This window comes from Aulostomus chinensis, chromosome 9 (genome assembly GCF_037954235.1).
Source record: "Aulostomus chinensis isolate RoL2024-O1b breed Wild chromosome 9, RoL_Achi_v1.0, whole genome shotgun sequence".
Classification (NCBI taxonomy): Eukaryota; Metazoa; Chordata; class Actinopteri; order Syngnathiformes; family Aulostomidae; genus Aulostomus; species Aulostomus chinensis.
In genome coordinates this window covers 14,598,458-14,624,048 of record NC_141328.1, presented here as the reverse complement: position 1 = coordinate 14,624,048, position 25,591 = coordinate 14,598,458, and the positions used below count along the sequence as shown (strand labels likewise).

Below are 25,591 nucleotides of genomic sequence, written 5' to 3'. Positions count from 1 at the left end.
TCCAACTTTTGATGTATAATTTTTATATGGTAGTCATGTCACATATGTGGAACTTGAATCAAACACACACCTGTAGTTTTGAGGTGATGGCTGAGGATAAATTGATTGATTTTAATGCATACATTATTTGCAGTCACTTATTACAGTTTCAGAAACAAGCTGCCGTCAGATTATCCAGATCCATTGACCCTCAGGTCTTGTGAAGGCCATTTGTGGTTTACAAACCATAATAACACAAATCTCAAGGTTGTAGAGTCACTGAGACACTGTTACACATTCGTGTTTTTTTTTATATCAATTTATTTATGCTGTGACAGGGGTATCCAATTAAAATTCTGTTGGGTCCAGTTCTTTAAAATAAGTCTTCAAGCTTGGGTCCGGAGGCTTATTGAAATTTTTTTTAATGACCATTGATTTCACTGATAGGCCTACGCTGCATGTTAGCCAGCAGTCAAGATGTGCATTATGATTCAGTGGAATTTTTAGCCAATGTAAGTAGACTTGAAGCGAGTTGTATCAGTGTCTGTTTGGTCAACAATGAGCTTTCAGATCAAATGAAGTAGCCTACATTTCAATAATAATTCAACAATATTTATTGTGTGTTTTTTTCCACATTAACCTTTAACATATTGTCCAGCAGGGGGCCATATAGGTCTTAAAGTGCATTCAATAATATCAACAATTATCAGTCATTTTTACATTAAAATTAAACATGTGACAATATCCTTTTCTGTTTCAAGTAAGCATTTTGCTATTGCTACGACTCTGTCCACTCGTCTTTAAATGTTCAGTTCTCACTGTCTACCATTGTCCTCTTCGAGCACGCCTTCCTTCTCTTGAGCCACAAACTGAATGAATTTTCTTTCCTTCCCCCACTCAACTAACGTGCGTTTTTTCCTTCTGTCAATCGCAGTGTTAAATCTGCAGTGCAAGTGCGTACCAGTCCCACAGAGATCGCAGCTTTGAGAGCTCGTGCTGCATAGCGCAGGCGTCAGCTAACCTTACTGGTATTATAATATAGAAACAAAAACATAGCCTACCATAAATGCATAGTTTATTTAATGTGTGTCACTTTTTTTAGAAACATAATCCCTTAAAATCGCTTGGTCACAACTTTTTATTCATTATTATTGTTATTATTGTTGTTGGTGGTGTTTTTTGTTTTTTTTTTTTACAATTTGTCTGGGTCCGGAGATGAAGTCTGTTGGGTCTGGATCTGGACCGCGATCTGCCTACTGGCAACCGCTGCTCTATGATGTCTAGATCGCTGCTGTGAAAAATGTTGTAACTTGACTTGCATTTTTCACGCAATACGTATCAACCTGCATCAACTATCATTCATGAGAGTTTACAAACAATGTGCTGGCGCTGCAATCAAATACACCATGTGGGTGTGCGATAACCAATTTGAGGTACCCATTCTGCAGGTGTAAATCTTGATTTTAAAGTTATCAATATGAAGAATATTAAAGTCGAACACATCCTCTCTATAGGGTATTATTGTGCTGTAGAATGTGCATTTGATTTTCCAGTTTTCCTGTGGCTCCATGGTAATACATCAAGCAGAGTATTTCAAGGTCAAAGAGTTGTCAATTATTTCAAACCTGGGTTTGTCCTCAATCTGACCTCGTGTTTAAAATGTTCATTTTCCTGCAAAATCTGCATAATCCCACTAAAGTTTGTTCCATTCCTGTTTCGTCAGGATGTGATGCAGAGTGTTCTTCATCACCAGTGTTTGAAATGCTTTATGAGCGTAACCCTGTGAGGTGTAAGTTTGAAAGACGATTGGAAGTTAAAACTAGTCCACTGAACATCATCTACAACCCACAAGCAATCAAGAAAGTGACAGAGTTCTTCTATAAAGGAAGAGTTCATACCTCTGGTAAGTCAGCAGAAAACGCTTATTTATGTGTGTTTACATGTATGACACTCAAGTTGTGCCTTGCACAGCAAGGGTCCCATTTAATTGATCTAAAGCCCAATCAAAGATCAGTTCACTGATGAATGTCCTGGATGTGAAGTCTATCACAAGGCACACAGGGAGTGTAGTTTATCACTCAATTAATCAGGTGTGTTTTAGGCAGAACATGATTGTGACCATTCACAGGGCCATTTTCATATTCTTCAGGAGCCAAGTATATTTTATCTTATTGCTAATTAGAATATTTAGATACATTTTACATGGTCACAATGGGATTGTGTATGGCGGGTGCTTGAATGTCAGGGACCGTCATCTATATTAAAACATATGCATACCTCTGCAAAGGGGACGTCAGTTCCTGACCTAAGTGCAAATGATGACTATTTCCAATGACTAAAGTTCATGTTTCACTTCATGATGTATAGGATAACAGTAATATAAGTACTACTGACACATTTGATCCTATACTCTTGACTATCCATGAATTCATCCTTTTTCCAACAGATAATGTTTATCTTCAACCTATTCTTTTCTAGGTTTTGGCTATCAGTCAGAGTTAGAACTGAGAGTGGCAGAGGCTGCCAGGAGGCAGTACAACAAGCTGAAGATGCAGACCAAGGCAGAGATTCGGCAAACTATTGATCAACTGCTTGTGGGAGAATTTATTGTAAGAAAGCGAACCAGTTGATAATGAAATGAAATAAATATTTGTTGAATTATTTCGATACTCATTACTGACATTGTCTTGCTATCTATAGGAAAATAGTAAGCGTTGGACCATGAAACTGGATATTTGTGCACCCCAGGTGATTTTCCCTGATGACTTCCAGTCAGGGGACCCAATGTTAGTTATTGTGGATTTAGGCAGAATTCTCCTCACAAATTCTCAAGGTAAAAATCATCAACCATTTTAATTCAAATGAAGTCAAACAGCTTAATTTGTACTGTGTAGGTTTCAGAATAACTTGTACATTCTTTTTCTTTGAAGATGACACAAAGGCTGGCTCTAAAACTACTCAACCTGAAAGAGAAGACATGAGTGATGATGAGTATCAAACACCCCTTGCCACCCCACCAGAGTCTCCTCCTCCTGAGCTGGACCTGCCTTTGAAAGAATGGCTTAAAAGTCCTGAACCTCTCAGCCCCAGATCCCTTGAAAGCACGCAGGCCTACAACAGAAAGCTGTATGAAAAATACTCCTTGTCCTTTAAGGATCTGCAGATAATGGTGGGTCGCTATAAGGACAACTGGAAACATCTTCAAGAGAGTGAGGTGGGACCTACCCACGTGGTGGAGAAATTTAATGTGTTACTGCAACTTGAACAGCGCCTGCGCTACACCTCAGACCCCCAGCTTCCAGGTGCTGTGCTGTCAGGAACACTACCAGACCTCAAAGTCCATATCAACCTTGAGAAGATGGCTGCTCTGAGGAGTTGTCTGGCCAGGCTAAGTGGTCCAGCTGTGGATGAGGGAGACCAAAGTCAAGAAAAAAGCCCAAGGTCTCCGGACCCTCTTACTCTCCGCCATGACAAGATCTTTCACAGGGAGGACAGCTCCTGGAAGCTCCAGGGTTCTGCCAAGAGTCGGACCCAAAGCGTGATGACATTAGAGCAGCACACACGGGAGGTCCTGGTGGAATCCCGTCTTCTGTTAGCTGAATTCAACATAAACTACATGCAGCTTGGGGTGGAGAGTGAAGGGCGCTACATATCTGTCCTCAAGGTATTTGGCACAAATGCACATTTCATCAAGCGGCCTTACGATGCTGAGGTCTCCCTGACTGTCCACGGTCTTCTCCTGGTGGACACTCTACAAACCTATGGCTCAGACTTTGACCTCCTGGTTGCGTCCCATAAACATCTGAGTTTTGACATACCCACAGGCAGTCTCCGAGAGAGCCAGCCATCTTCCCCTGTGTCACATGACGGCAGATCTCCAGAACATCAAGTCCATCATACTGAGTTATCCTCATGTATGCCCACAGATAGAATCTCTGTCCTTAGTTCCTTCCTCAAAGACCAGGAGGCCCTAATTAAGCTTGAGTACACATTTGTGAGCTCAGACTGTCCCTCTATGAATTTGGACAGTTCCCTTCAGGTGACAAGCATGCAGGTCAACAACTTGGACATTATTCTGAACCCTGAGACCATGGTGGAGCTTCTGAAGTTCCTCCAGAAGTCTTTCCCCAAAGAAGAAAACACCTTGACATCCTCAGTGCAACAGCATACAACACAGTACAGCAATGAGGAAGAGGAGGGGACCTATCAGGCCACTTATGACCAGAACAAGGAACTAACTGTGGAGATCCATCGCCTTAACCTTCTCTTGCTACGTACTGTGTCTACAGGCACAGTCCTTGGTGCTGAGAAGAAAGGGTTGAAGATTGCCACTGCCAGCATTACTGGCACCAAGGTTAACGTGTCCATGGGCAGTCGTTTAGACATCAATGGTTCACTGGGGTCCATGCAACTGGTGGACTTGACCCAGGAAGGAGGTCGGAGCCAGTTTGTGGTTAGCATTGGCAATGTAGAAGACACTTCTAGTGGATTAACATTCCTTCCTGACACAGGAGTTTCTCCTTCAGAAGCTTTAAATTTCCATCTTTTGGAAAAATCCCAAGGGCATTGCACCCTGCAACTTCAAATGGCATCTTTGCACTATAACCACTCAGCCAAGTTCCTGAAGGAACTGAGTCTCTCTGCCAATGAGGTAGAAGACAATTTTCGTTCCATGCTGAAAAGTGCCGCCACCAAAGTGTCTACAGTCCTTGCCACCAAGACAGCAGAGTATAGCGGGATGTTTTCACTCTTTGAGACTCCCTCAAGAAGAAGTCGAACTCAGAGTCACAATTGGACTTATCCATCTGAGGATGAGGAGGATTTTCCTACGGAGGAGCCTGAATCCACATTAGACACATTCTTGGTGAAGCTGACACTAAATATCAACATTGAATCACCAGTTGTGTCCATTCCTCGTAAACCTGGACACCCTGAACTATTGGTTGGACATCTGGGGAGCATAGCAATCCAGAATTTTGTTACTGGGCAGGACTCTGAAGGAGAGAGACTACAGGTGTTGGTGAAGGATATTCGGCTTTACTCACTAAACATGAGCCATTTGGTTTTGAAGAAGATGCCTCGAGGGGAAAACACTGGCAGCATGTCACCATCTCGTAATGGCAGCAGTATCTTTCATGATGAACCACAGTTCACCCGTCATGACTTCTTTGAATCCCTCAACCGAGGAAAAGGTATTTGGAATGGGAAATCCTGTATACTTGGAAATGCAATTCATTTTATATGCAGCTTTGACACCTACTCACATATTTTTTTCTTCACTAGCCTTCCACATTTTGAAAGACACTACGATACAGTTCACCCTGGAGAAAGTCCCTGTTGAGGAGGACATTCAGTTTACGTTACTCACCATAGAGGAGCCCTGCAAGAGCACAGGCTTACTGAGAATTGAAGGCAAATTTGTCAACCCTGTTCAGGTATACATTGTCATCAGTACTGTAAATTCTCAACTACAAGCAAGAAGTTTTTCGAAAGTATTTTTATGTTGAAGCCCATATGTATAATTACCCAAAAAAGGCATTGTAAAACTTATGAAAAGGATAACTTATTATACACAGTTATTGCTTGCAATTCTTTCTTTTTTATAATTTTCTTTATGTTGTCTGGAAATATTACACTTCAGGGATATTAGTGATTCTTGAGTTGTTTCCAGATTTACATAATGGTGTCAGTTGGGGGTTTATTATAGAAGATTGGACAAATTGCCTCGTGCATTATTAGTTCAGTTCCACTAATATTTGACTCTTTTGTGATAGGTGTTCCTGTGCAAGGCTGTGTATGAACAAGTCCTCCAGACTCTGGACAGTTTGTCCTTAATTGAGGAATGTCGTGTCACGCCCAGTCAACCACCCACACCCCCCCCACCTACTCCTTCTTCCACCAGACCTCACCACTTTCCTTATGCTCATGGAGGGATGTTTGCAAAGGACCCTCCCCAAATCAGCTTGTCCAACTCATTGTTTTCTTCCCCTTTGCCTTTGCAGTCTCACAAATCAGGTCTTCACCTTCCTACATTCACTCAGCTGAAAGTCACATTACATGTGGCAGAATTGCAGGTCCAGCTTAGTGCTGATCTGACCCAGGGCTGTCAGGGCTTAGTCAGTCTGTGCTTCCATGATCTGGAGGGAGACTTTAAGAAAGATCACCCTAACTTACTGGAAATTCAACTGGCTCTGCGTTCCCTGCTCATGGAGGATCTCCTGGAACAAAATCCAGAGTCGAAGTACAAGCATCTTATGGTGTCCCGTGGAGCTCCCAAGCCTTCCACCTTCAGTCCGAAGGAGTACCTTTCCCAAAGCTGTCCATCAGCATCCAATGCCTTGTACCCAGATATGCCTCGCTCACTGCCTGCCCACATGGAGGAGGCCCAGAATGTCTTCCAACTCTACCAAAGGCATCCCAGCACCCCATCAGCTTGTAGTCGCAAATCCAAGAGGGATCCTGACTGTCCCAGCACTCCACCACCCTCCCCCACCCACCATACAACCTCCCCTGAGCCACCCCCAGACTTTGACGACTCTTTAGTCCACATCAATGTTTTGTTGGTAGACCAAAACCACCCTGAGTTCAAAACACGCTATGGGAGTGTGGGACGAAGCATAGATGTCGACTTTAACTGCCTGGACGTTTTAATCACATTACAGACATGGGTGGTCATCCTGGACTTCTTTGGTATTGGCTCCACTGCCAATAATCATGCAGTTAAAGTGCCCCCTTTGTCACCTGAAACAGTGCCAGGACACCCTCTGTATGAGCCAGACATCTCAGAGGAGGAGGAGGCGATAGATGTTGTTAACACTAAACTGGATCTTAAGGTAAGTTTAGACCTGGTGCATGTAGTTGAACTGACTCATATGGACAAAAGATATGAATTATCAAGGCAGGAACAAATGTTATTGTTAAAAAAATAGATTTATGTACCACACTTGTAGAATGGACACTATGAAAAAAATCATTTTATCACACTCCTTTGTATTGCAGGAAGATGTCATAATCCCAGAATTTTATCTGCTAACACAAAATTAGTTGTCTAAAAACTGCTGTCTGGCTGGATGGACCAACTGCAGTCACAACTGTATGCTATTGTTTTTTGTTTTTTTCCTCAGGTGAAACTACTGAACTTAGTAGAGCACCTTGCATTCTAGTCAGTCTTGATTTTTCTAACCATGGCAATGTCATGCTATCACTTCAGTCTAAAACAATAAAGTGAATTTTCATAACTTTCAAATGTGCCCAGAAGGTACATTGTAGCAATTTTGACCTCCTGACGTTATCCAGTCCAAATTCGTTTACTCCGACCCAACTTGGTTAAAATGGTAAGCATCGTACCTGCTAATTTGTGAGTTAAAAACTTAGTAATAGAATAGAAAATACATATTAAAATAGAACAAGCATTTCCCACAGAAAATATGACTGCAGAGCTGTGAGCTACTGAAATAAATAGAATTATGTAGATAGCATAATATACTAAAAAAAAAAAAAAAATCAGGCTGAAGGGAGCTCAGTTTAACATGACGTTCGATGGGACTTTAGATGACGTCACTCTGCTCTCTGAGGCTGTTTAATCAAAAGTCATCAGTCCTGTCAGGATGAGGAGACCATGAACTTACAGAAGATACTTTCCTCTACATTAATACATACATGTAACTTCATTAATTTATCTGTGATGTTCAGAAACTGTCAGACTGAGAGGAAGTTGTTAGAGATTTTTATAATGATTTGTACGGCACTCACTTAATGAATATTACAATTAAGCGTACCAAACACAGATGTTTTCTGTAGAATATCATGTACTTGCTTGGATATTAATTGAGAATGCTATATAGACACACATTTGGCCTTTTAGCTAATAGCTCCACTGCTAAACAGGCTACTGGTGTATGATTATTGTGAAAAAAATTCAACCAGTATGGCTTCTTTGCCTGTGTAGATGCTTCATAACTAAATCTGTTCATGTTTTCATTCTTAGGTCCATTCTTTGTCTCTTGTCCTGAACAAAAAAGTCAACGAGCTGGCCAGAGCTAGTGTGTCAAAATTATCTGCTCATCTTGAAATGTTGGGTATGTATGAAGGCCTGAGGAATATAAGGAACGTGACACGCATACCCAATACCTAGTGGGATGGGTGCTGGATTAGAAAAAAACTGATCTCTTTTTTCTTTTTTTTCCCACTGCTCTGTATCAAAGCTGGCACACATTTTGTGAACATGTCAATGTTTTGTTGAAGGTGATCATATGTCTGACATTTTAGAGGGGAACCTGGCATTGCAAGGCAGTTTAGGAAGTTTGTCCCTCAGTGATCTGACCCCGCATGGTGATCTGTACCAAGAGCGCTTTACCACACGAGGAGGAGAAGCACTAATTTTCAACATTCAAAAGTATATCTCCAGATATCTTCTACAAACAGATTGAATATATAGAAAAATTTGATTTGTTTCCTTTTGGTCACCTTTGAATTCTTGCCTATCCAGATATGGAACACCCGACCCTTACCTGGAGCGGGAATGGGACATCAAGGTGTCTCTTCAGATGGCCTCAGTGCAGTACGTTCATACTCAGCGCTTCCAGGCTGAGGTGGTGGCCTTCATCCAACACTTTACACAGCTACAAGATGTCCTTGGCAGGCAAAGGGCTGCAATGGAGGGCCAGGCTGTGAGTATGGCTCACCCACAATGGTGTCTATAGATAGCAGTGAGATATATGATAGCAGTTTGACATCTCCGTGTAACTTGCTGTAATATTTTTGTGTACAGACAGGAGACAAATGAAAAGTTAAAAAAAACAACATTAGATTTGCTGGAACTCTACTGGGAGATAAAAACTAGTCTTCCAAACATGTTCCCCCATTCAGTGTTTTGATGATGGTGATCTCACCCTACTCAGGGGATTACTTATGTGTATTCAGTGTGAATATTCACCCATAATGTCTGAAGAAGCAGAGAAGAAAAGTTCTTTCAGTCATCAGACATGACCACCAACCTTGCAGGCCCTGGTAGAAGTTGCGAAACAGGGTCAAAACATCATCTGAAGGAATGCTTTTCGGATCAGATTGGTTCCAGTAAGACTGACATGTGCTCACACATTTCTCAAATGAAGGAAAATGTTTAATTTCTTGAAATGCATGATTGAATCATATTTCACGTATTTACACCATTTGTTTATCATTTTTTTGCCTGGTGCGAGTATATTCATATCTTTACATTGATGTTGTATGTAATCAGCCTGCATGAAAACAAACTAGACATTACATCTGAACATTGAAAAACAGATTGAGTAGTGGTTGGTTCCGACTGTGAAGCCCAGAGTTTGTTCCATGTGACCCATGGATGGAGGCATTGTCATCCTGCTTCTCCTCATGAGTTCGAGGTTTCCGAAATAACCAACTACTCTCTGACTCTGCTGGTTCTGCTCTACATATTGTCGGAATAGATTTTTAAATCGTATTCTCAACCCTCTCCGTTTGCAGGTGCGGGACCATCCTCAGCGGGCATCCAGGGTTTTGCTGGATATCGAGGCTGGTGCTCCAGTTATACTCATTCCAGAAAGCTCACATTCAACAAGGGTTATTGTGGCCAACCTCGGCCAGCTGAAGGTGCAGAACTGCTTCTTGCCCGCGGGGGCTCGTGGGACCTTCTCTCTCCGAGACAAGGTAGAGAAACTCACCATGGCACATGCCTTTTTCCCTTCTCTGGTGAGTCACACTGCCTGTTCATCCATCCATGCATTTAGCCATGCTGTACTCATTTATGCATTAGCCTGGATCAGTACCTCTGCTGGAGTGTCAGTGGAAACCCAGCACTAATGATCATCTTAATTTATTTTCCGAATGTACTGCTTGAAAATACACACGGAATGCAGCTCTGCCTGATGGGATACTGAAGATTCTGTGATTAACAGTTAACTTTACTAATTTTCTTTTGTTTTGTGTATTCATGGCCTATTACAATACTGAATGGGTTCTAAGTCTGCCCTCATTTGTTTGGGAGATGTGTGGATATGTTGTAGAAGTCTATTAATCTTTTTTATTTTCATTTGGTGTTGACTGTGAAGAATGTAATACTGCATGCGCATCCATACCCATATAAGGATCCATCCCCTTACAAGGTACAAGTGTATGCTTTCTTTGCTCTGCTGTGGAAAAAGTGAACCAATGCCAGAATAGAATCCATAACACCAGATATGAACCCGGTATATTGGGCAACATAGACCCTGATCTCAGATCAGTTTGGAACATAGGTAAAACGGGTTGATTGGCTTCTGGATGGATCTTATTCACTTTTCCCAGAGTTGATTGTACTGCATTGTTGGAGCTGAAGAGAATTGGTTTGCATTTGGTTTTGTGAGTGTTCTGTTTAAGGTGTAGCATATACTGTTCGGTTTTCCAATCTCCTGGATCATGTTTGTGTTCTATGATTTGAATGGCCCTCCTCTATGCAGTTTTTCTGATCAATTTCCCCTTTCAGATGCAAAGAGAATACAAATCTAATTTGTGATTTATATTAGTGTTTCAAAATGAAATTGTCATAAAGGTGAGAAACTACTCCAACAGGAAACAGGAGAGTGTGATAAAGAGTCTGCTGGGAGTGTCACTTCATTATCTGGAGCTTATCGTGAGCTCTTATGTGTCTGTGTTGCTCTGGGTTTCTATGCTCGATTGACACATTGTTTGCCACTGCCAACGATGTGACAGAAACTGAGTGGAACATGTTGGAGTTGGTTGTAAAACATTTGATACAATAGTTACATTTAGTGAAATGACTGCAACATAGAAAAGAGCTCAGACGTCAGATGAGATGGTGTGTTAAAATATGCCACGGAAATATCGTGCCACAGAGCAAGCCAGTCACTGTTGTTGTGGTCTGCTTCCCTGCAATTTGAAGTCAAATTTGTAGGGACGTGCATGTCTGCCCTTGACTCAGTGCAGTGGTGTAAAAACTCTCCATCATTTGCTCATCTATGGATATGTCTATTCTGTGTATTGTTGATTAAGGAGCGTGTACAGAATGCAGCAGGGAGGAAAAGTGAGCAGGAAAAATCTGGAACCCCCCCCACCAGCTTCACCTCCAGTACAGGCTTCACCCTTGGCAAGCCGCAGCCGCGAGACACAGGGTCGGCACAGCAGGACGAGGGTCCTCTCGGCTCAGGTTAGCATCTCACCATCTAACTCTGTGAAACCAAGTGGAATAGAGACAAACTGCCATCTGACTTCTTGTTTGTTTTCGCACCTTTAGGAGACCATGTATGTCTTTTGGACTGCATCGCTCTAGACCTGCAACAGATGGACATCTTTGCTGCAGAGCGTCTGCCTTGTCAGCCCTGGGACACTGCTGGGAACCCTCCGGAATTCTCAGACATCATTTTCCCATCTTATTTTGTCCGTCGCAGTGGGGGAAACCTGCTGAAAGATTGCTGCCGCCTCCAGCTGAAAGTGGAACGCAACCTAGACAAGTACACGTAGACAACTTTCTTACATGAGTCATAAAGTTTATGTCCCTGTCTTTCATGGTTAAGTCTTACAGATGATTATATCACCCCTTCCGTATCATTTCCCTTCCCTCTTATCCCCTAGATGAGTGCATTGAATGCTTATCAACAAAAGTTGATATTACTATTGCCTTTCATCTCAGTATGTCCATCCCACTCTCATAAACCCTATCACTGTGAGTGAATTTTGTACAAGTGTTCTCAGGATTGGAGGATTAACTGATCAGCTTGGTCAAAACTTGAACGCTCCTTATGACAAATTGATACGATGAAGTTGTGACATTTGATCAAAATCAGTGTTACACCTTAATGATCTGGACATCCATGTGTTCAGCATGTAGATTTGAAACATAGCATAGCATCAGCTTTTCTTGTGTCTGTATGGGACCAGACCTACTCTAAAACCAAGTTTGTGTTCCTAAATGTTCTCAGAGAGCTGAGCCATGCAGTGCCGGACATGTCCATCCACGGCAGCCTGTCATCAGTACACTGCTCTCTGGATCTGAAACACTACCAGCTGATCCGTGGACTACTGGAACACAACCTGGGAGAACCTGTGGAAGAATTCCTGCGACCCTACAACCTGCAGGACCCCAGCACCTATGTGAGGAAGCTGTCACACACACGAACACTCTCACACTGTGGCCAACCATTGTAACAGTCATGACTGAAGCTACATGTTTTCTTGATCTATTTTTAATGTATATATTAACATTTTATAATATCAGAATAGATACACAACAGTTCAGAAGTTATTCATGTTCTCCTTAGTAAAGTGAACTGACTACCTTGAAGCTGTAACAGTACAGCTCATCTACGATGCACAGGTTTTTCGAATACTAGTACTTGAAGTTGAGTAATATTTTGATAACAGTACTTCTACTTTTGTACACACCTTTGTCCTGTCCTCTGACAGTGGGGAGTTGGGCAATCACATTACCTGGTTGATTTGTTTCTCATCAGACGGTTTTAAGTGGAGACGTCTACACCAACTTGTCATTTCTTGTGGACATGGTTGACGTCAGTCTGGAGCTCATGGACAGCAGTACATGTAGTGGGCACCAACGCTCTCTAGCAAGGTTAGCATATCCTTTTCTATTAAATCACTTTATATAAAGAACATCTGGTTTTCCGAATGTATATTGAAGTGTATAGTTGCAGAAAATGTCAAATCATTGTTAGTAATAGATATAGTTTACAGAATACGAACATGGGTATGAGTTTAAACCACATCCCCCATGACTAGACATGAAGGGAATGTTTTCCTATGTTACTTGTCTGATGTTTAAATTACATCAGGCACATCAGCTGAGCCAAGCTTTTCACCTCCTACAGCGGCTTCGTCTGTGCAGCCATATGCTCTTTGGAGTTCTGTGAGGAGATTTGTAAGGGGGTTAGCCTGTGTTCTCCTGCTAATCACATCACATCACCAGTATTATCCCACAGTCTTTACCAGGTGATCTGTGTCTCTAGTGATCCTGAGGACAGGATCTGTGTTGGGAATAGTGGTGTACTTTTTTACTTTTTTCAATTTACAGAGTCCGTGAAACTTTTCCAGATTTATTCTAGATTAGCAAGAATTTCTGTTTATGCATCGTGAGTATAGAGGACATAATCAGCTGCCCCACATTGCATTTTGTCTCATTCGACTCTGTAGCAGACTGGATATTTTGAGCCAGATTGCAATTTTATACTTATATTTTTTCTATAAAGGTTTAACTTCATGAAGTCTAAGCTGCTCTTTGAGAGTATGTCTAATGGATCCAAGTCCATCAACCTGGTGTCTCACTCACTGCTGGCATATGACACTCGATGCTCGGATGCAAACAAAAGCCCCAGTGGAACTGACAAGACCAGGCACAATGTCTTCGACTGCATCCTCCAGCCCTCTAAAACGGGTACAAACCGGGCATCACTGCAGTTGGAACTGCATTACAGGTATGACTGGGGATTCTCAGGCACCTGAAACATGTTCCAACAATTATAGAAAGGGAATTTTGACACAAGCTCTGCTTCACCTTCTTGTAGATCCACACGTGAATCCTCCTGCTTCACAGTGGTCCTCAACAACCTAAGAGTCTTCCTCATCTTTGACTGGCTCCAGCTGGTGCAGGATTTCCTGCAGGTGCCTGTGGAGAAGACATTAGATGGTGCAAAGACTCGTCAACGCTGGCCCAGTAACACCAGCACGGACTCGGGCTCGGGCGCTACGGCTACCACTACTGGGGCTGTCATGCCAAAGACAGTCAAGAGTGGTGTCGTCACCAAGAGGTCCACTGTCCCAGTCAACCAGGACCGCTGCCTAGAGGTCAAGATCAACGTTACAGGTCAGAGAGTCGCCAAAGTTTTTATTATTTAGGTTAGTGGTACAAATGCAGTGTATATCCTGATCTAGCTCAAACTCGTGAATGCAGCCTGATTAATGAGAGCTACTGCATCACTACAGCATTGTCATCCGTTTGCAGATCCTCCTTCCTCCCTTTATATACAAAGAAATTATAGCACCAAAGCCTTGTACTCGTTGAACTCTTCTATTTAAATGGAATCATATTGGCAGATTTCCATTTAAAAAAAAAAATGTGTGCAATATGAACACACTATAAAAACTCTATACTCATATGAGCGCATCCACACAACCTATATATTAAATGGAATACTCGAATATGATTCGTCAAATCATCACTCATTCTTAACCTACAGTTTGTTGACACTCAGAGGTCTGTTAACTTCAGATGCAAGCTCTCCTTCCCGGCTTCGGCTGCAGTAATCAGCTTCATGTTTGTGAAGATTTTGTTCTTCAAAAATGAGCTCTCTAGGTTTGTGATTGGTCATCTTATGTCAACACAACATCTGAGGATGGAAAAATATGGTTGATTGTGGATTTTAAAAGAGAAACGAAGAAAATGAGATTGCAGAGTTGTATCCAGCTTCTGTGGTATTATTCTATAAAAGAGCACATTTACCTCAAGATATGAATAATATCACCACAGTAAATGCCTTTTTTCAAAATCTGAATTCTTTTTGGTCTTCAGGCACAGAATTTGTGGTTGTGGAGGACTCATCCTGTCTGGATACCAATGCCATCATTCTAAAAGGCACCACTGTGCTCACCTACAAACCCCGACTGTTGGACCGACCCTTCTCTGGCAGTCTTGCTGGAATCGAGGTGACCAACATGTGACGTGGCTGCTGACTCACTTGCGCCACTACTTCCATCATTGAACAGGATTCCAAACATCATCACGTGAAAATAACTACTTATATTTCTATTACATGTACCATCATTTCTACTCCATTAAGTGCTACCTTTGTACAAACATTAAACTTCTGCAAATATCATTATTTCTATGTGGTTCACCATCAGTTCAAAGTATATTTGGTCTTATTTACTCTGTGCTGCATGAGTACACACTGCCTGGCAACTACAAACCCAAGTTAGTCAAATCTAGACTAGATTTTATTTTTATAGCACCAAATCACAACAAAAGCACCACACTCTTTCAATTAATTTACACCCAACAATTCACCTTGAGCAAGCAAAATCTTGCAGCAGCGGTGATGAAAGCCTTCCTTTAAACAGGCAGGAATGTTGAGATCAGTCCCAAATGGAAGTAAGAAATCATCATTCTATTCGCTCTGATTCTGATGTACCTTCTCACCCACAGGTGTTCTCCTGTCGTCTTGGCAGTGAGCAGGAAACAGCACTCTCAATCATTGACCCAGTCAATGTTCAGGTGGAGCTATGTGGTAGCCCCACATACCAAAGCAGCTCGGGTCTTCTGGACGCTTTCAGTGTGGAGGACATCCCACCACTGCTGGAGGTCAGGAGTTAGGATTTCTTTGAAATAAGAGCTGCAAAAAAAACAAACAAAAGCACAATCCATCAGTATTAATGTACATCAGGGTTTCCCTGCCAATCACATTCAAAGAAGTATGTCAGAACTGTTGTTTTTCATGGCTGAAGTAGAATCGTTGGTTTAAAGATTTTGTAAGAGAACAGAGTTCCTTGCTTTGTATTGTAGCTACCAGGCCTACAGCATGCCAGACCTTTTTAAAAAAAATCTTAACAGCACTTTTAATATATTGAGCTAAAAAATGTACTGAACAAGTCGCGAACTGCTTGGTGTGGAGGTTGGGTGTGGAACATGATAGTGTCCATGTTGGATGGTGAGTTCTCCCTGAGTTTTGCTCACCACTGGCTGATAAAATTGACAGGGTTAGCCAGAAGGTAGCAACAACCTCAGCTCAGATGAACTGACCTTTAAGGTAGATCCACAATTGTATTTTTTTTTTTTGCTCAGCCACCTGTTAGCACTAAGCCTGTCTCTGTTTAGTAGTAAACAGGTGCCCCTTTTTGCCCCCTTGTACCCCCACGTGCCCCTGTAATTGTGTATGTTATTTTCTTGCAGATCCAGTTTCCTGCTCTGGATATTCGTCTTTCTTACAATGACATTCAGCTCTTTTTGGCCATTGCCAAATCCATCCCTGGTGCCAGCACTCCTCTGGCCTCTGACCTTGATTCCATCCCTGCCCCCAGCACTGAATCAACTGATACGTCCAAAGATGGATCCAGGAAGAAGAATCAGGCCCTTGTTGGTATGTAATGACCAGGACATGTAGGAAGATTCCATTTTTCATCATCTAAATGGTTTTTGGTTTTTGTTTTTTTCGAAACAAACATCTTGTTATAGGGGGCCAGAAATTTCAAATATGTGTAGCTAAGGTACCTGAATAGTTAAAAATTTGCTTTGAAACGTGCTGTTTCGCTTTACTGTTTAGTTCCAGGTAGAACATGTTGTTCTCACTCCTGTGCTCACTTAAATTTTGGATCACAACGTGTTTGGTTCTGACAGAGGGCCAGCTAGTCCATTTACAAGACCTTGGGTTCAGGAAAGAAGACTGCAGAAGAGCCCTGATCCACTGCAAAGGTGAGTTTGCTTCTCACCTGCTTGTCAAGCCGTCCACCTGCCAAAATCTCCAACCTCTAATGTGTGTACATCAGGCCAACTAGACCAGGCTGCCACGTGGCTGCTGGAGAATGCTGAGAACATGGCAGGCCATCCCAGAGTGCGAGCGGACTTTGGCTCCTGCAGCCCCTCAACTGCTCTCTCGGGGGTTGAGGTGAAGGCTGAGAGCATCTGCATCTGTTTCATCGATGACTGTCTGGACTGTGACATACCACTGGCCGAGCTCACCTTCTCTAGTATGTATCTTTAAGAAGTTGTCTTGTCAAAGAAAACGGTGCAGCAGAAAAATGCACAGTGTAGGTAATGTAGTTACAACCGCTGTAGCCATATCTGTGACGTCAAAGTGACAACTACAATGACAATAAAAGTAATGATTAGGCAGCACGGTGATGCAGTGGTCAGCACTGTCGCCTCACATCAAGAAGGCCCCGGGTTCGAGCCCCCGCTCGAGCACAGGATCTTTCTGTATGGAGTTTGCATGTTCTCCCTGTTCCTGTGTGGGTTCTCTCTGGTACTCCAGCTTCCTCCCACAGTCCAAAGACATCAAGAGGGGACGAGGCTGATTGATACTCTAAATTGACTGTAGGTGTGACTGTGAGTGTGAATGGTCGTCTGTCTATATGTGTTGGCCCTGCGATGGACTGGCGACTCGTCCACGCCCGAAGGCTGCTGGGATAGGCTCCAGCCCCCCTGCCCCCCCCAACCCTTAACATGATAAGTGGTAAAGAATGAAAGCAGAAGGGTTAATGAAATATATTTTCTGATTTGAAAAGCAAAATGCTCACACTGTTTTGCCAGGTAACTCCATGTCCTGGACCTTCAGTGTGAAAGACTTGTGTGTAAGCCTGATGATGATGTTTTTGCAGGGCTGTATGTGCTGCAGCGGATTGGCTCCACCCAGGAGGGCAACGCCAGCTTCAGTCTGTCAGGAGATTACTACAACAGAGAGCTGTCAGGTAATGGCTTGAAACCACAAAGGGATAGATTGGACAAATGTAGCATCCCTCTTCCCATCTATTAGATGCTACATGAGTTTGAAGTGTCAATAATGTTTAACTGCTTGAACAGATTATTATGAAGTAAATGTTGCCCATTGTTGGCACTGGAGGAATGACTCCATTGGTCCCCTGTCAGCATCATGTTCAAAATGCAGCTCTCTCTGCTTCCACACCCAGTGGCAGGAAGGCCTGGTTTACAGCGTATTCCTAACCAGCCTTGCAACTACCAACACAAGACTGGAAACAATTAGGAAAAACCATGTCAACTATAGAGACAAATTAAAGCTGCAAGCAGCGTTGTTAGGGCCTGAGCCCCCGCGTGGCCTGTGGCCGCGTCCCTCACGCCGGCCCGAATCCAACGGTGTAATCGTCAAATCCCTAGGCCTTGTAGTTTAGGAGATAGAAGCCTCAGTGCGCTGCCCAGTGTGAGTGCAGAGCTGAGAGCAGAGCTGCCAGCTGGCCCTTTAAGAACCCCTCCCCCGCTGCACTGTCTCTGATGTGTGCTAGAGTGGAGAGCAGAGGAGGATTAAGAGAAATGTAGTGTGGAAAAGCTGAATAAGTCGGTATACGTTGGTCAAAAGTCACACATAATACCATAGGTTTGTAGGGATTTTTGTCAGGATTACAGTGGTGTGCTTAAAAGCTCTGGGATGTATGGTGTAGATGTGAGAAGCGTTAGTTTGACAGTATGTACCCTGAGAGGACACGCTCTCCCCATAGACTTCCATTGTAAGCGTGAAACGTGTCTCCCCCACTTTGACGCCTTATAAAATCCAAACCGAGCGCATAGTTTATTAACCTTTAACAACTTTTAATCAGCACAGTTGGGAGAGTAATGTGTGAAAGTTTGGAAGCCCTGGCATGTATGGTGTAGGAGGAGATAGATTTTGTTCGGAGAGTAAAAAAATTCCTGATTTTGACAGTTTTGTCCAATTTGTGGACATTCTGTTGTAGATAGGTGAGAGGTCAGAGTGTAAGAATTGTTCGTCTTGATGAGACGAGTCCAACGGTGTTGGTCCCATGTTTGTGGGACTTTTGTGTGAGGAGTTATAGCGCTCTAAAAAAAAAATTTAAATCTTTTTTTTGTGTGGCTCCCTAGGTGGCGCTATAGACTTTTGTGGTGTTTTTGTTTTTGATTAGTGAATGTTGAGACAGACCGAACGATTGTGCCGAATTTCAGCAAATTTCATGCATGTTCAGGGGGTCAAATTAGATTATGCGCGTTATGCGCATTATGCGCATATAGCGTGCGCTCATTGAGAGCAAGAACATTATAATACCAGGTTTTGAATGGGTGTGTATGTGAAAAGTGGCTCCAGGCCGTCTGGCCCAGTTGCCTCATGGGTGTTGGGGGGGCCTGGGACACTGTTTAGTGTGTGTTTTTAGTGTTTTTAGTGCTGCTAATGTGTTGCTCTGCCGAGCAAACATAATAGGGTCTTCACCAGAAGTGCCTTCTGGCTCAGGCCCTAATTACAACTATTGTACTGTACTGAGTAATTTTGGCAATGTGTCAGGGAGGAATACAAGCAACCCTTTCAAGAAAAAGTGTGAGCTTATTCATTCATGTAGTCTATAATGGAGACATGAGAGCTTATGAGGTCATTCATATCTCAGTTTAGCTGAGCTCCCCTTTACAAGTTAGTGATCAGTTAGTGCGATAGAACATGGCTTAGTTCCCTGTGAATGAATGAATGGAATTGTTGAGTGAGCTAAAGGCTAATGTGTCACAGCCCACTAGGTGCAGATACCAGGTTCAAACACTATTAAGGCAGGTATGGCCAAAAATTCATGTACTGTTAAAATTAACTTTTCTGTCAACTCATAAATATGTGACAGTAATTACATCTATACATATCCACAATAAGTCCCAGTCAGTGTGAGAGGCAAAATTCATGATGACAGGCACCCCTGACACCAGGCTCACCCACAAACACATTTATTGACTCACATTATTGATGAACAAGGATGCGCCAACATCAAGTCAAGTCAAGTCAGTTTCATTTAGATAGCGCCAAATCACAACAAAAGTTATCTCATGACACTTTACAGGTAGAGCAGGTCTAGTACCACACTCCTTCAATGAATTTACACCCAACAATTCTCCATGAGCAAGCACATCCTCCAACAGCGGCGACAAAAACCTTCCTTTAACAGGCAGGAACATCAAGCAGATCCAGGCTCAATGGGGACGGCCTTCTGCTTTGACCGGTTGGAGGGAAGGAGAGCAGGAGAGCAGGGCAGAGACAAAGACAGACAATGGAGGAAGACAGATATGCAGAAGGAAAGAGAGGGACAGAGATAAAGAGAGAGAGAAGGGAAGAGACTGATGGACAGACAGGGACATGAGCAGGTGGTGCTACGGGTGGCAGCTTGAGCCTCTTCAGGTCTGCCTCCTCCAGCAGCACCCGGGATCTGGGATGATGAAGGCTCCGGAGAAGAAGACGATTTAGTAATACGTATGAGTATGATTTATGTATGACACATATAGGAGGACAGAGAGAAGCCCAGTGCACCATGGGAGATCCCCCAGCAGTCTAAGCCTATAGCAGCATATCTAAGGGCCAGCCTAAGCAGCCCAACTATAAGTCTGATCAAAAAGGAAGGTCTTTAGTCTGCTCTTAAAGGTCGAGAGGGTGTCTGCATCCAAAACTGGGAGACGGTTCCACAGGAGGGGAGCCTGATAGCTGAAGGCTCTGGCTCCCAGTCTACTTTTAGAAACTCTAGGAACCACCAGTAACCCTGCATCCTGGGAGTGAAGGGTTCTAGCTGGATAATAGGGGACTAGGAGCTCTGTCAAATATGAAGGAGCCTGATGGTTGAGGACTTTGTATGTTAGAAGGAGAATTTTGAATTCTATTCTAAATTTGACAGGGAGCCATGCAGAGAAGCCAGTACTGGAGAGACATGGTCTCTTCTACTAGTTCTCGTCAACACGCAGGCAGCAGCATTTTGGACCAGCTGGAGAGTCTTTAGGGACCTACTGGTGGAGCCTGATAGGAGGGAATTGCAGTAATCCAGCCTGGAAGTGACAAAAGCATGGACTAGTTTTTCTGCATCTTTTTGAGACAGGATGTGTCTGATCTTAGCAATGTTGCGTAAATGAATGAAAGCAGTCCTAGAAATTTGCTTAATGTGGGAGTTAAAGGACAGATCCTGATCAAAGAGAACAGGATTACAATCCAAATCACTAACCCACAGTCATGCAGCAAACTTGTTAAGATTTATAAACAAAGGCCGGCATGTTTGTGAAAAGCAACAGGTTGTCCAGAAGCCAGTAAACATCCTTAGCCTGATCATGAACTGTTCAGAGTTGGAGCTCCAGTGCACTAAATCACTGAATGGGAAAAAAAAAGAATTGAGAATTTTGTTCTGTTTTGTTTCGTGCTCTATATCCAGCGACAGCCGTGTGCTTGCCCAATCAGTGGCCTACGGTGGCACATTTTGTCACTTAGATATAATTCATTTGTTCATCTCGTTTTTCACATTTATATGTTTAACATCAAAGGGTGTACAGTGATTGCAATAGTATTTCATGGGTAAACAGTCAAATTTGAAAAATGTTTATAGCAAAAATACAGAAGACATGAACATGGCAAACACAAGTTAATGCTAGAAGCCAGTTATTTGCTCCCACTAACACCTTTTCTTCTGGCTCTGGGAAGGATGGATCAAAACTTTGTATGTTCCTTTGATGTAGTCTACCTAATAGTGAGGCAAAAAAATAGAGATTATCTACAAACCTACTTATCTCTCATTTGGACCAAAGCTAACTGATTTCTGGCCAAATTCACCAATATGAGTGAGCTTATGAAAGGAAGTTATAGGTTCGATGACAGGTGTGTGTGTGTGTGTGTGTGTGTGTGTGTGTGTGTGTGTGTGTGTGTGTGTGTGTGTGTGTGTGTGTGTGTGTGTGTGTGTGTGTGTGTGTGTGTGTGTGTGTGTGTGTGTGTGTGTGTGCGCGCGCGCCAGGCTGGGAGCCCTTTATCGAGCCGTGGCCCTGCTCCCTGTCCTGGCAGCAGCAAGCTGCTGGCCGTCTCCACCCTCCACGTCTCAAAATGGCTATTAAAGCCAAGCAGAGACTGGACGTCAACATAACTTCTGTCCTGTTGGGTGAGTAGAAGTTGAAAAAAAAAACGTATTTTTTAGTTGCAGGCCTCAATCAGTCAAACGATCATTTACATGTTTGTTATCTGACTGCTACAGAACAGTACAACACAACCAAGAGCTCCTGGATGGCTGACTACTGTAATGAGGAGGAAGACCACACTTCACCCCCACTGCCCTGGATGGGCTCTTCTGTTGACCCGCCCAGCAGTGGACCGAGTAAGTAACTACACAAGATATAACCCAAACACATGGCTTCACTAACATGTTTCACATATTGCATTGTTTTAATTTGTTTTGAAAATGAAGTAAAAGAAAATGGAATTGAAAGATCATACAGTAGCCTGGACATTAGGTGGTCTGTTCTGTTATCTGTAGCTTCATGCTATCAGAATTGATGTTTTTTTACCAGAATTTTAACTCAATACTTGCTATGCAACCCTGGCCTGCACACACACGCAGGAGCGCACACAAATACACGTATACACACACACACACACACACACACACACACACACACACACACATATTAACTCACTCACTCAAACCATGTTTGTAGCCCAGCTCAATTTTCATCAGTTAGGCAGAGACCATATAAGGATAAAACAAGAACAAGAGGACTGTGAAGGATTTGCCCCCTGCCTCCACCCTCAGACCTTTATAAATCATGTTTGTGATTCATTGGAATGCACTCTTTTTTTCTGCGTGCTGAAAGAGCATTCCCAGACATACATATGCAACAAGGGCAGTTACTCACCTTACTGACCAGTGACTGCCTTTCCTGTACTAATTCTGATTGCACCTCCTTGATAAATCTGAACAGATTTTTTTTTTTAATGCCAGAAAGAGGGTCTATGCTGGTGTACTGTAAATTTGTCCCTTTAGCTTAGTCATGTGTTCTTATCAGTCTGTCAGCGTTATTTTTTCAATCAACATAACCAAAAGCAAGTCTTCAGCCAAGTTATTGAGGAAATGACTGGACTTGTGATTGGTTGTTAAGTATGACCTGTGCTGTTCAAAGGTGTTTGCAGAGAAACAGAGGAGGACGAAGATTGACCCTTTGACCCTATTATGTGTTCCCTCTGCATGTGTGTGTTCTGTTGTCAGGTGCTCCTCTTGCTCACCTTAGAACTAGGAGCACAGCCAGCTTGACCTGCCTCGAGCAGCAGATTCATTCCAGAGGTACCGTTCAGACTATAGCCCAAACAAACGCTTTTGGAAAGCAGCACGCTCACGAGAAGCCCAATTCATCGACATGTACTGATGCATCCGCCACTATGAAACGATCCTGATGCATCGATGTGATGCATGAGTGTTAATTTCCACGCTCCAACATTATCTGCATCCTTTGTGGTCAACATTCTCATGCTCTAGGCGGCAGCTTCCAGTGTCAGCTTGTTGTAGGCAGCCTCGCTGGTGTGCTTGTGCTCACATTTTTTTACTTACTCGTGTTATGATCATTAAAATATTGTGCACTTTTCAAAGATCATTTTTACCTGTATGAGTTAAATGTTCCTAAATTTTTTTGCAACCCAAATGCCAAAATACGAAATTGCAGTGATTTAAGAGATATCGAAAATCATGGGATCCTTTGTCAAAATCATGGATGCGGGGTTTGTATCATGATGAAACCTGTGATTAACAGCCCACAGTACTATCAGCTCTCAGGCTGTCTCATTGTCACTCGTCCCCCCAGTGCATGGACGGGCTGCTGTCCTGTCATGCTGTGTAGATATGTAGCGAGGACCAATCACAAAATGATATAGCTACGACTAACTGCCACCTCTTGAGGAACAAAGTGGTTCTACAAGTGTCACCCAACCTATCTAGAAGTTTTGAGCACGATACCAATTTGAGAGCAGAAAAAAATCCTAGATCACCAATATTTGGAACCAATTTTGTGAATTTTTCTGCTGCACTGAAAATAGACCCTTTCTATGTTCACTATTGTCACCTAGTTCATGTGTCAGCTGACTGATATATTGGTCAGGCCCTAACTACAATTGAAAAAAGCTAAATACTGATGAATGGATAAATTAATTCGATTTTACAGATCACCATGTGGAATCCAAATAAAATCAAACATGAGTATTTAGTTATCAGTGGATTGCATCTTTCATTTCATTAAAATTCATACTTTTTTACAATTAAGATTTGATGTATGGTAAATGCCATTTTAGGTGTAGACAACTAACCCATGATCACCTGTCTCTCAAAGTGGCACAAAATGTGGTATTAACTGAACCAATGTAAAGCAATATTCATCACTCGCAGTAATGGAGGCCTCCCTCTCTGTAGCACCAGAGCGTCCTGCCCTTTCCCCCTCTTCCACGCCACTTTTGCTTCATTTGTTCACCATTGTCCTCTGCTGCATGATCAGTAGAAACCGCTGTGGGGAAAAAAGAAAAAAACAAACATTTGACATTAAAGTGGATCTGATCATCTTATTGGCTTATTGACAGTTTCAGTCTTTGTGACCAGCAGGTTCTCTTCTCTTTTTTTAATATGAAAATCATGTGTGAAACAATTGGCCCTTTGCTGCTTATAGATAAATGGTCAGCATGGACCATGCCTACTGGACACCTACTGGACACACTGGTCAAACTGATCTTGCTCTTTTGGTCGATGGTAACTGTTTCATGGTGTGTGTATTTTTTTGTGTTTGATAGGATTAACTCAGATATAACTAATTTTGTAAGATTTTAAAAAACATTATACAGTTTGATTCATGGTAAGTATAGATGAAAATGGTGTATGGCCCTAGACAGTGGGACAATAACTTTCTTTTACAAATTGCTAGCTATATTTTTGTTTGTACTGTATGGCCTCTATATATTTCTCACATGTTCATGTTAACCAACATGAAAAATTAGCAAATTTTCATTTTTTTTCTCCCAAAAAAAATGAAAAAGTATAGGTATAAGTAAGCATTTAAAAAGGGCACTCCTGCAATATGTACGGCTGCGTATCAGTCAAAAATGTTAGTATGTATCAAATATTGGTATTAAACTGTTAGGCTTCTTTTGATACTTGGTAGTAATGAAGCACTTGGACCAGTGCCATTAAAGTATCAAACCCTGCCACGCAGTCATGTGGCATAAACGCATAGGGATGCACGACATGGGCTTTTTTCACAATATCCAATAAGCTAATCTTCATACTCATGATTTGGTCCATAGCTTTTTACTGATGTCACTATTTTCTGAATAAAACATTTGGGGAAGAATTTAAATTATATATTTCCTGTCTTGTTTGTTCAAATTAAATGTCAGATGATGAGTGAGATGAAGAGACTACAGCAAACTTGGGCCAATATGAATATATAATATGATATATTTTAAAATTCACTAGTATCTGCTTGATGTGCTGATATTATCAGCTCCCCTTGTCAAAGCAGCACTAGGATGAGATATCCTGTCTTTTGGTCTGCTGTGTGGCTCAGGCTCATTTTCATCTGAACCCTCCCCTCCCTGTCTAGTTCAGTGAACAGACCCTGTCTTTCAAACACAACACCTCTAGTTTTGACATTGGTTGTCAATTTTTTTGTGTGTCCTAGATGAGATAATTTGCCCCCCCCCCCCCCCCACACACACACACACACACACATGATGTACCACTCTCTTCACAGGCTGACCCGGAGTGCCTTTGTCTACTCAGCTGATCCATGTATCCAGTCAATGGAGTGCCCTTTTAAATAAATAATGTTGGAATGCTTGTGCTTGGACTGTATTTTATGTTTCAAAACTGGCAGAGACTTCAAGTGCATAATAGATTGGAACATCGGCTACTATTGCACGGTGTTGAAACTCATGCTGACTCTCTTTGTTTTCAGCAAATGTCAAGCTTTCAAAGAGGAGGCAGCCTTTCGTGCCCTATGCTCTGCGCAACCACACAGGATGCACCATGTGTTTCGCCACTTTGACCACAACACCCACAAGGTACCGTACCTATTGCCATCACAATTTAATCATGCCAGGAGCCAGAATTGGGTGAAAACCCGAACTGTGCATAGTTTAATTCTGTGTGTAGCCAAATGCTTCCC

General features: G+C 42.5%; 1 protein-coding gene across 5 annotated transcripts in view; it reads left to right on the top strand.

Annotated features, from left to right (window-relative positions):
• The window catches only part of vps13d (vacuolar protein sorting 13 homolog D), a 56,935-nt gene that overhangs the window by 13,387 nt on the left and 17,957 nt on the right, over positions 1-25,591 (top strand). For 3 of the 5 annotated variants that reach the window (XM_086213916.1, XM_086213915.1, XM_086213919.1), the window contains 26 exons: positions 1,703-1,882; positions 2,458-2,588; positions 2,680-2,812; positions 2,910-5,171; positions 5,263-5,414; positions 5,754-6,812; positions 7,967-8,057; positions 8,248-8,374; positions 8,468-8,648; positions 9,463-9,687; positions 10,987-11,140; positions 11,228-11,444; positions 11,913-12,084; positions 12,444-12,559; positions 13,194-13,418; positions 13,509-13,807; positions 14,513-14,646; positions 15,146-15,301; positions 15,890-16,076; positions 16,334-16,408; positions 16,483-16,683; positions 17,314-17,403; positions 21,415-21,555; positions 21,649-21,768; positions 22,657-22,731; positions 25,382-25,487. In XM_086213916.1, coding sequence (XP_086070042.1) covers positions 1,703-1,882; positions 2,458-2,588; positions 2,680-2,812; positions 2,910-5,171; positions 5,263-5,414; positions 5,754-6,812; positions 7,967-8,057; positions 8,248-8,374; positions 8,468-8,648; positions 9,463-9,687; positions 10,987-11,140; positions 11,228-11,444; positions 11,913-12,084; positions 12,444-12,559; positions 13,194-13,418; positions 13,509-13,807; positions 14,513-14,646; positions 15,146-15,301; positions 15,890-16,076; positions 16,334-16,408; positions 16,483-16,683; positions 17,314-17,403; positions 21,415-21,555; positions 21,649-21,768; positions 22,657-22,731; positions 25,382-25,487 — 7,009 coding nt within the window. The remainder of the gene's footprint in view (positions 1-1,702; positions 1,883-2,457; positions 2,589-2,679; positions 2,813-2,909; positions 5,172-5,262; positions 5,415-5,753; positions 6,813-7,966; positions 8,058-8,247; positions 8,375-8,467; positions 8,649-9,462; positions 9,688-10,986; positions 11,141-11,227; positions 11,445-11,912; positions 12,085-12,443; positions 12,560-13,193; positions 13,419-13,508; positions 13,808-14,512; positions 14,647-15,145; positions 15,302-15,889; positions 16,077-16,333; positions 16,409-16,482; positions 16,684-17,313; positions 17,404-21,414; positions 21,556-21,648; positions 21,769-22,656; positions 22,732-25,381; positions 25,488-25,591) is intronic. The other 2 variants (XM_086213917.1, XM_086213918.1) reach the window with 2 other exon arrangements.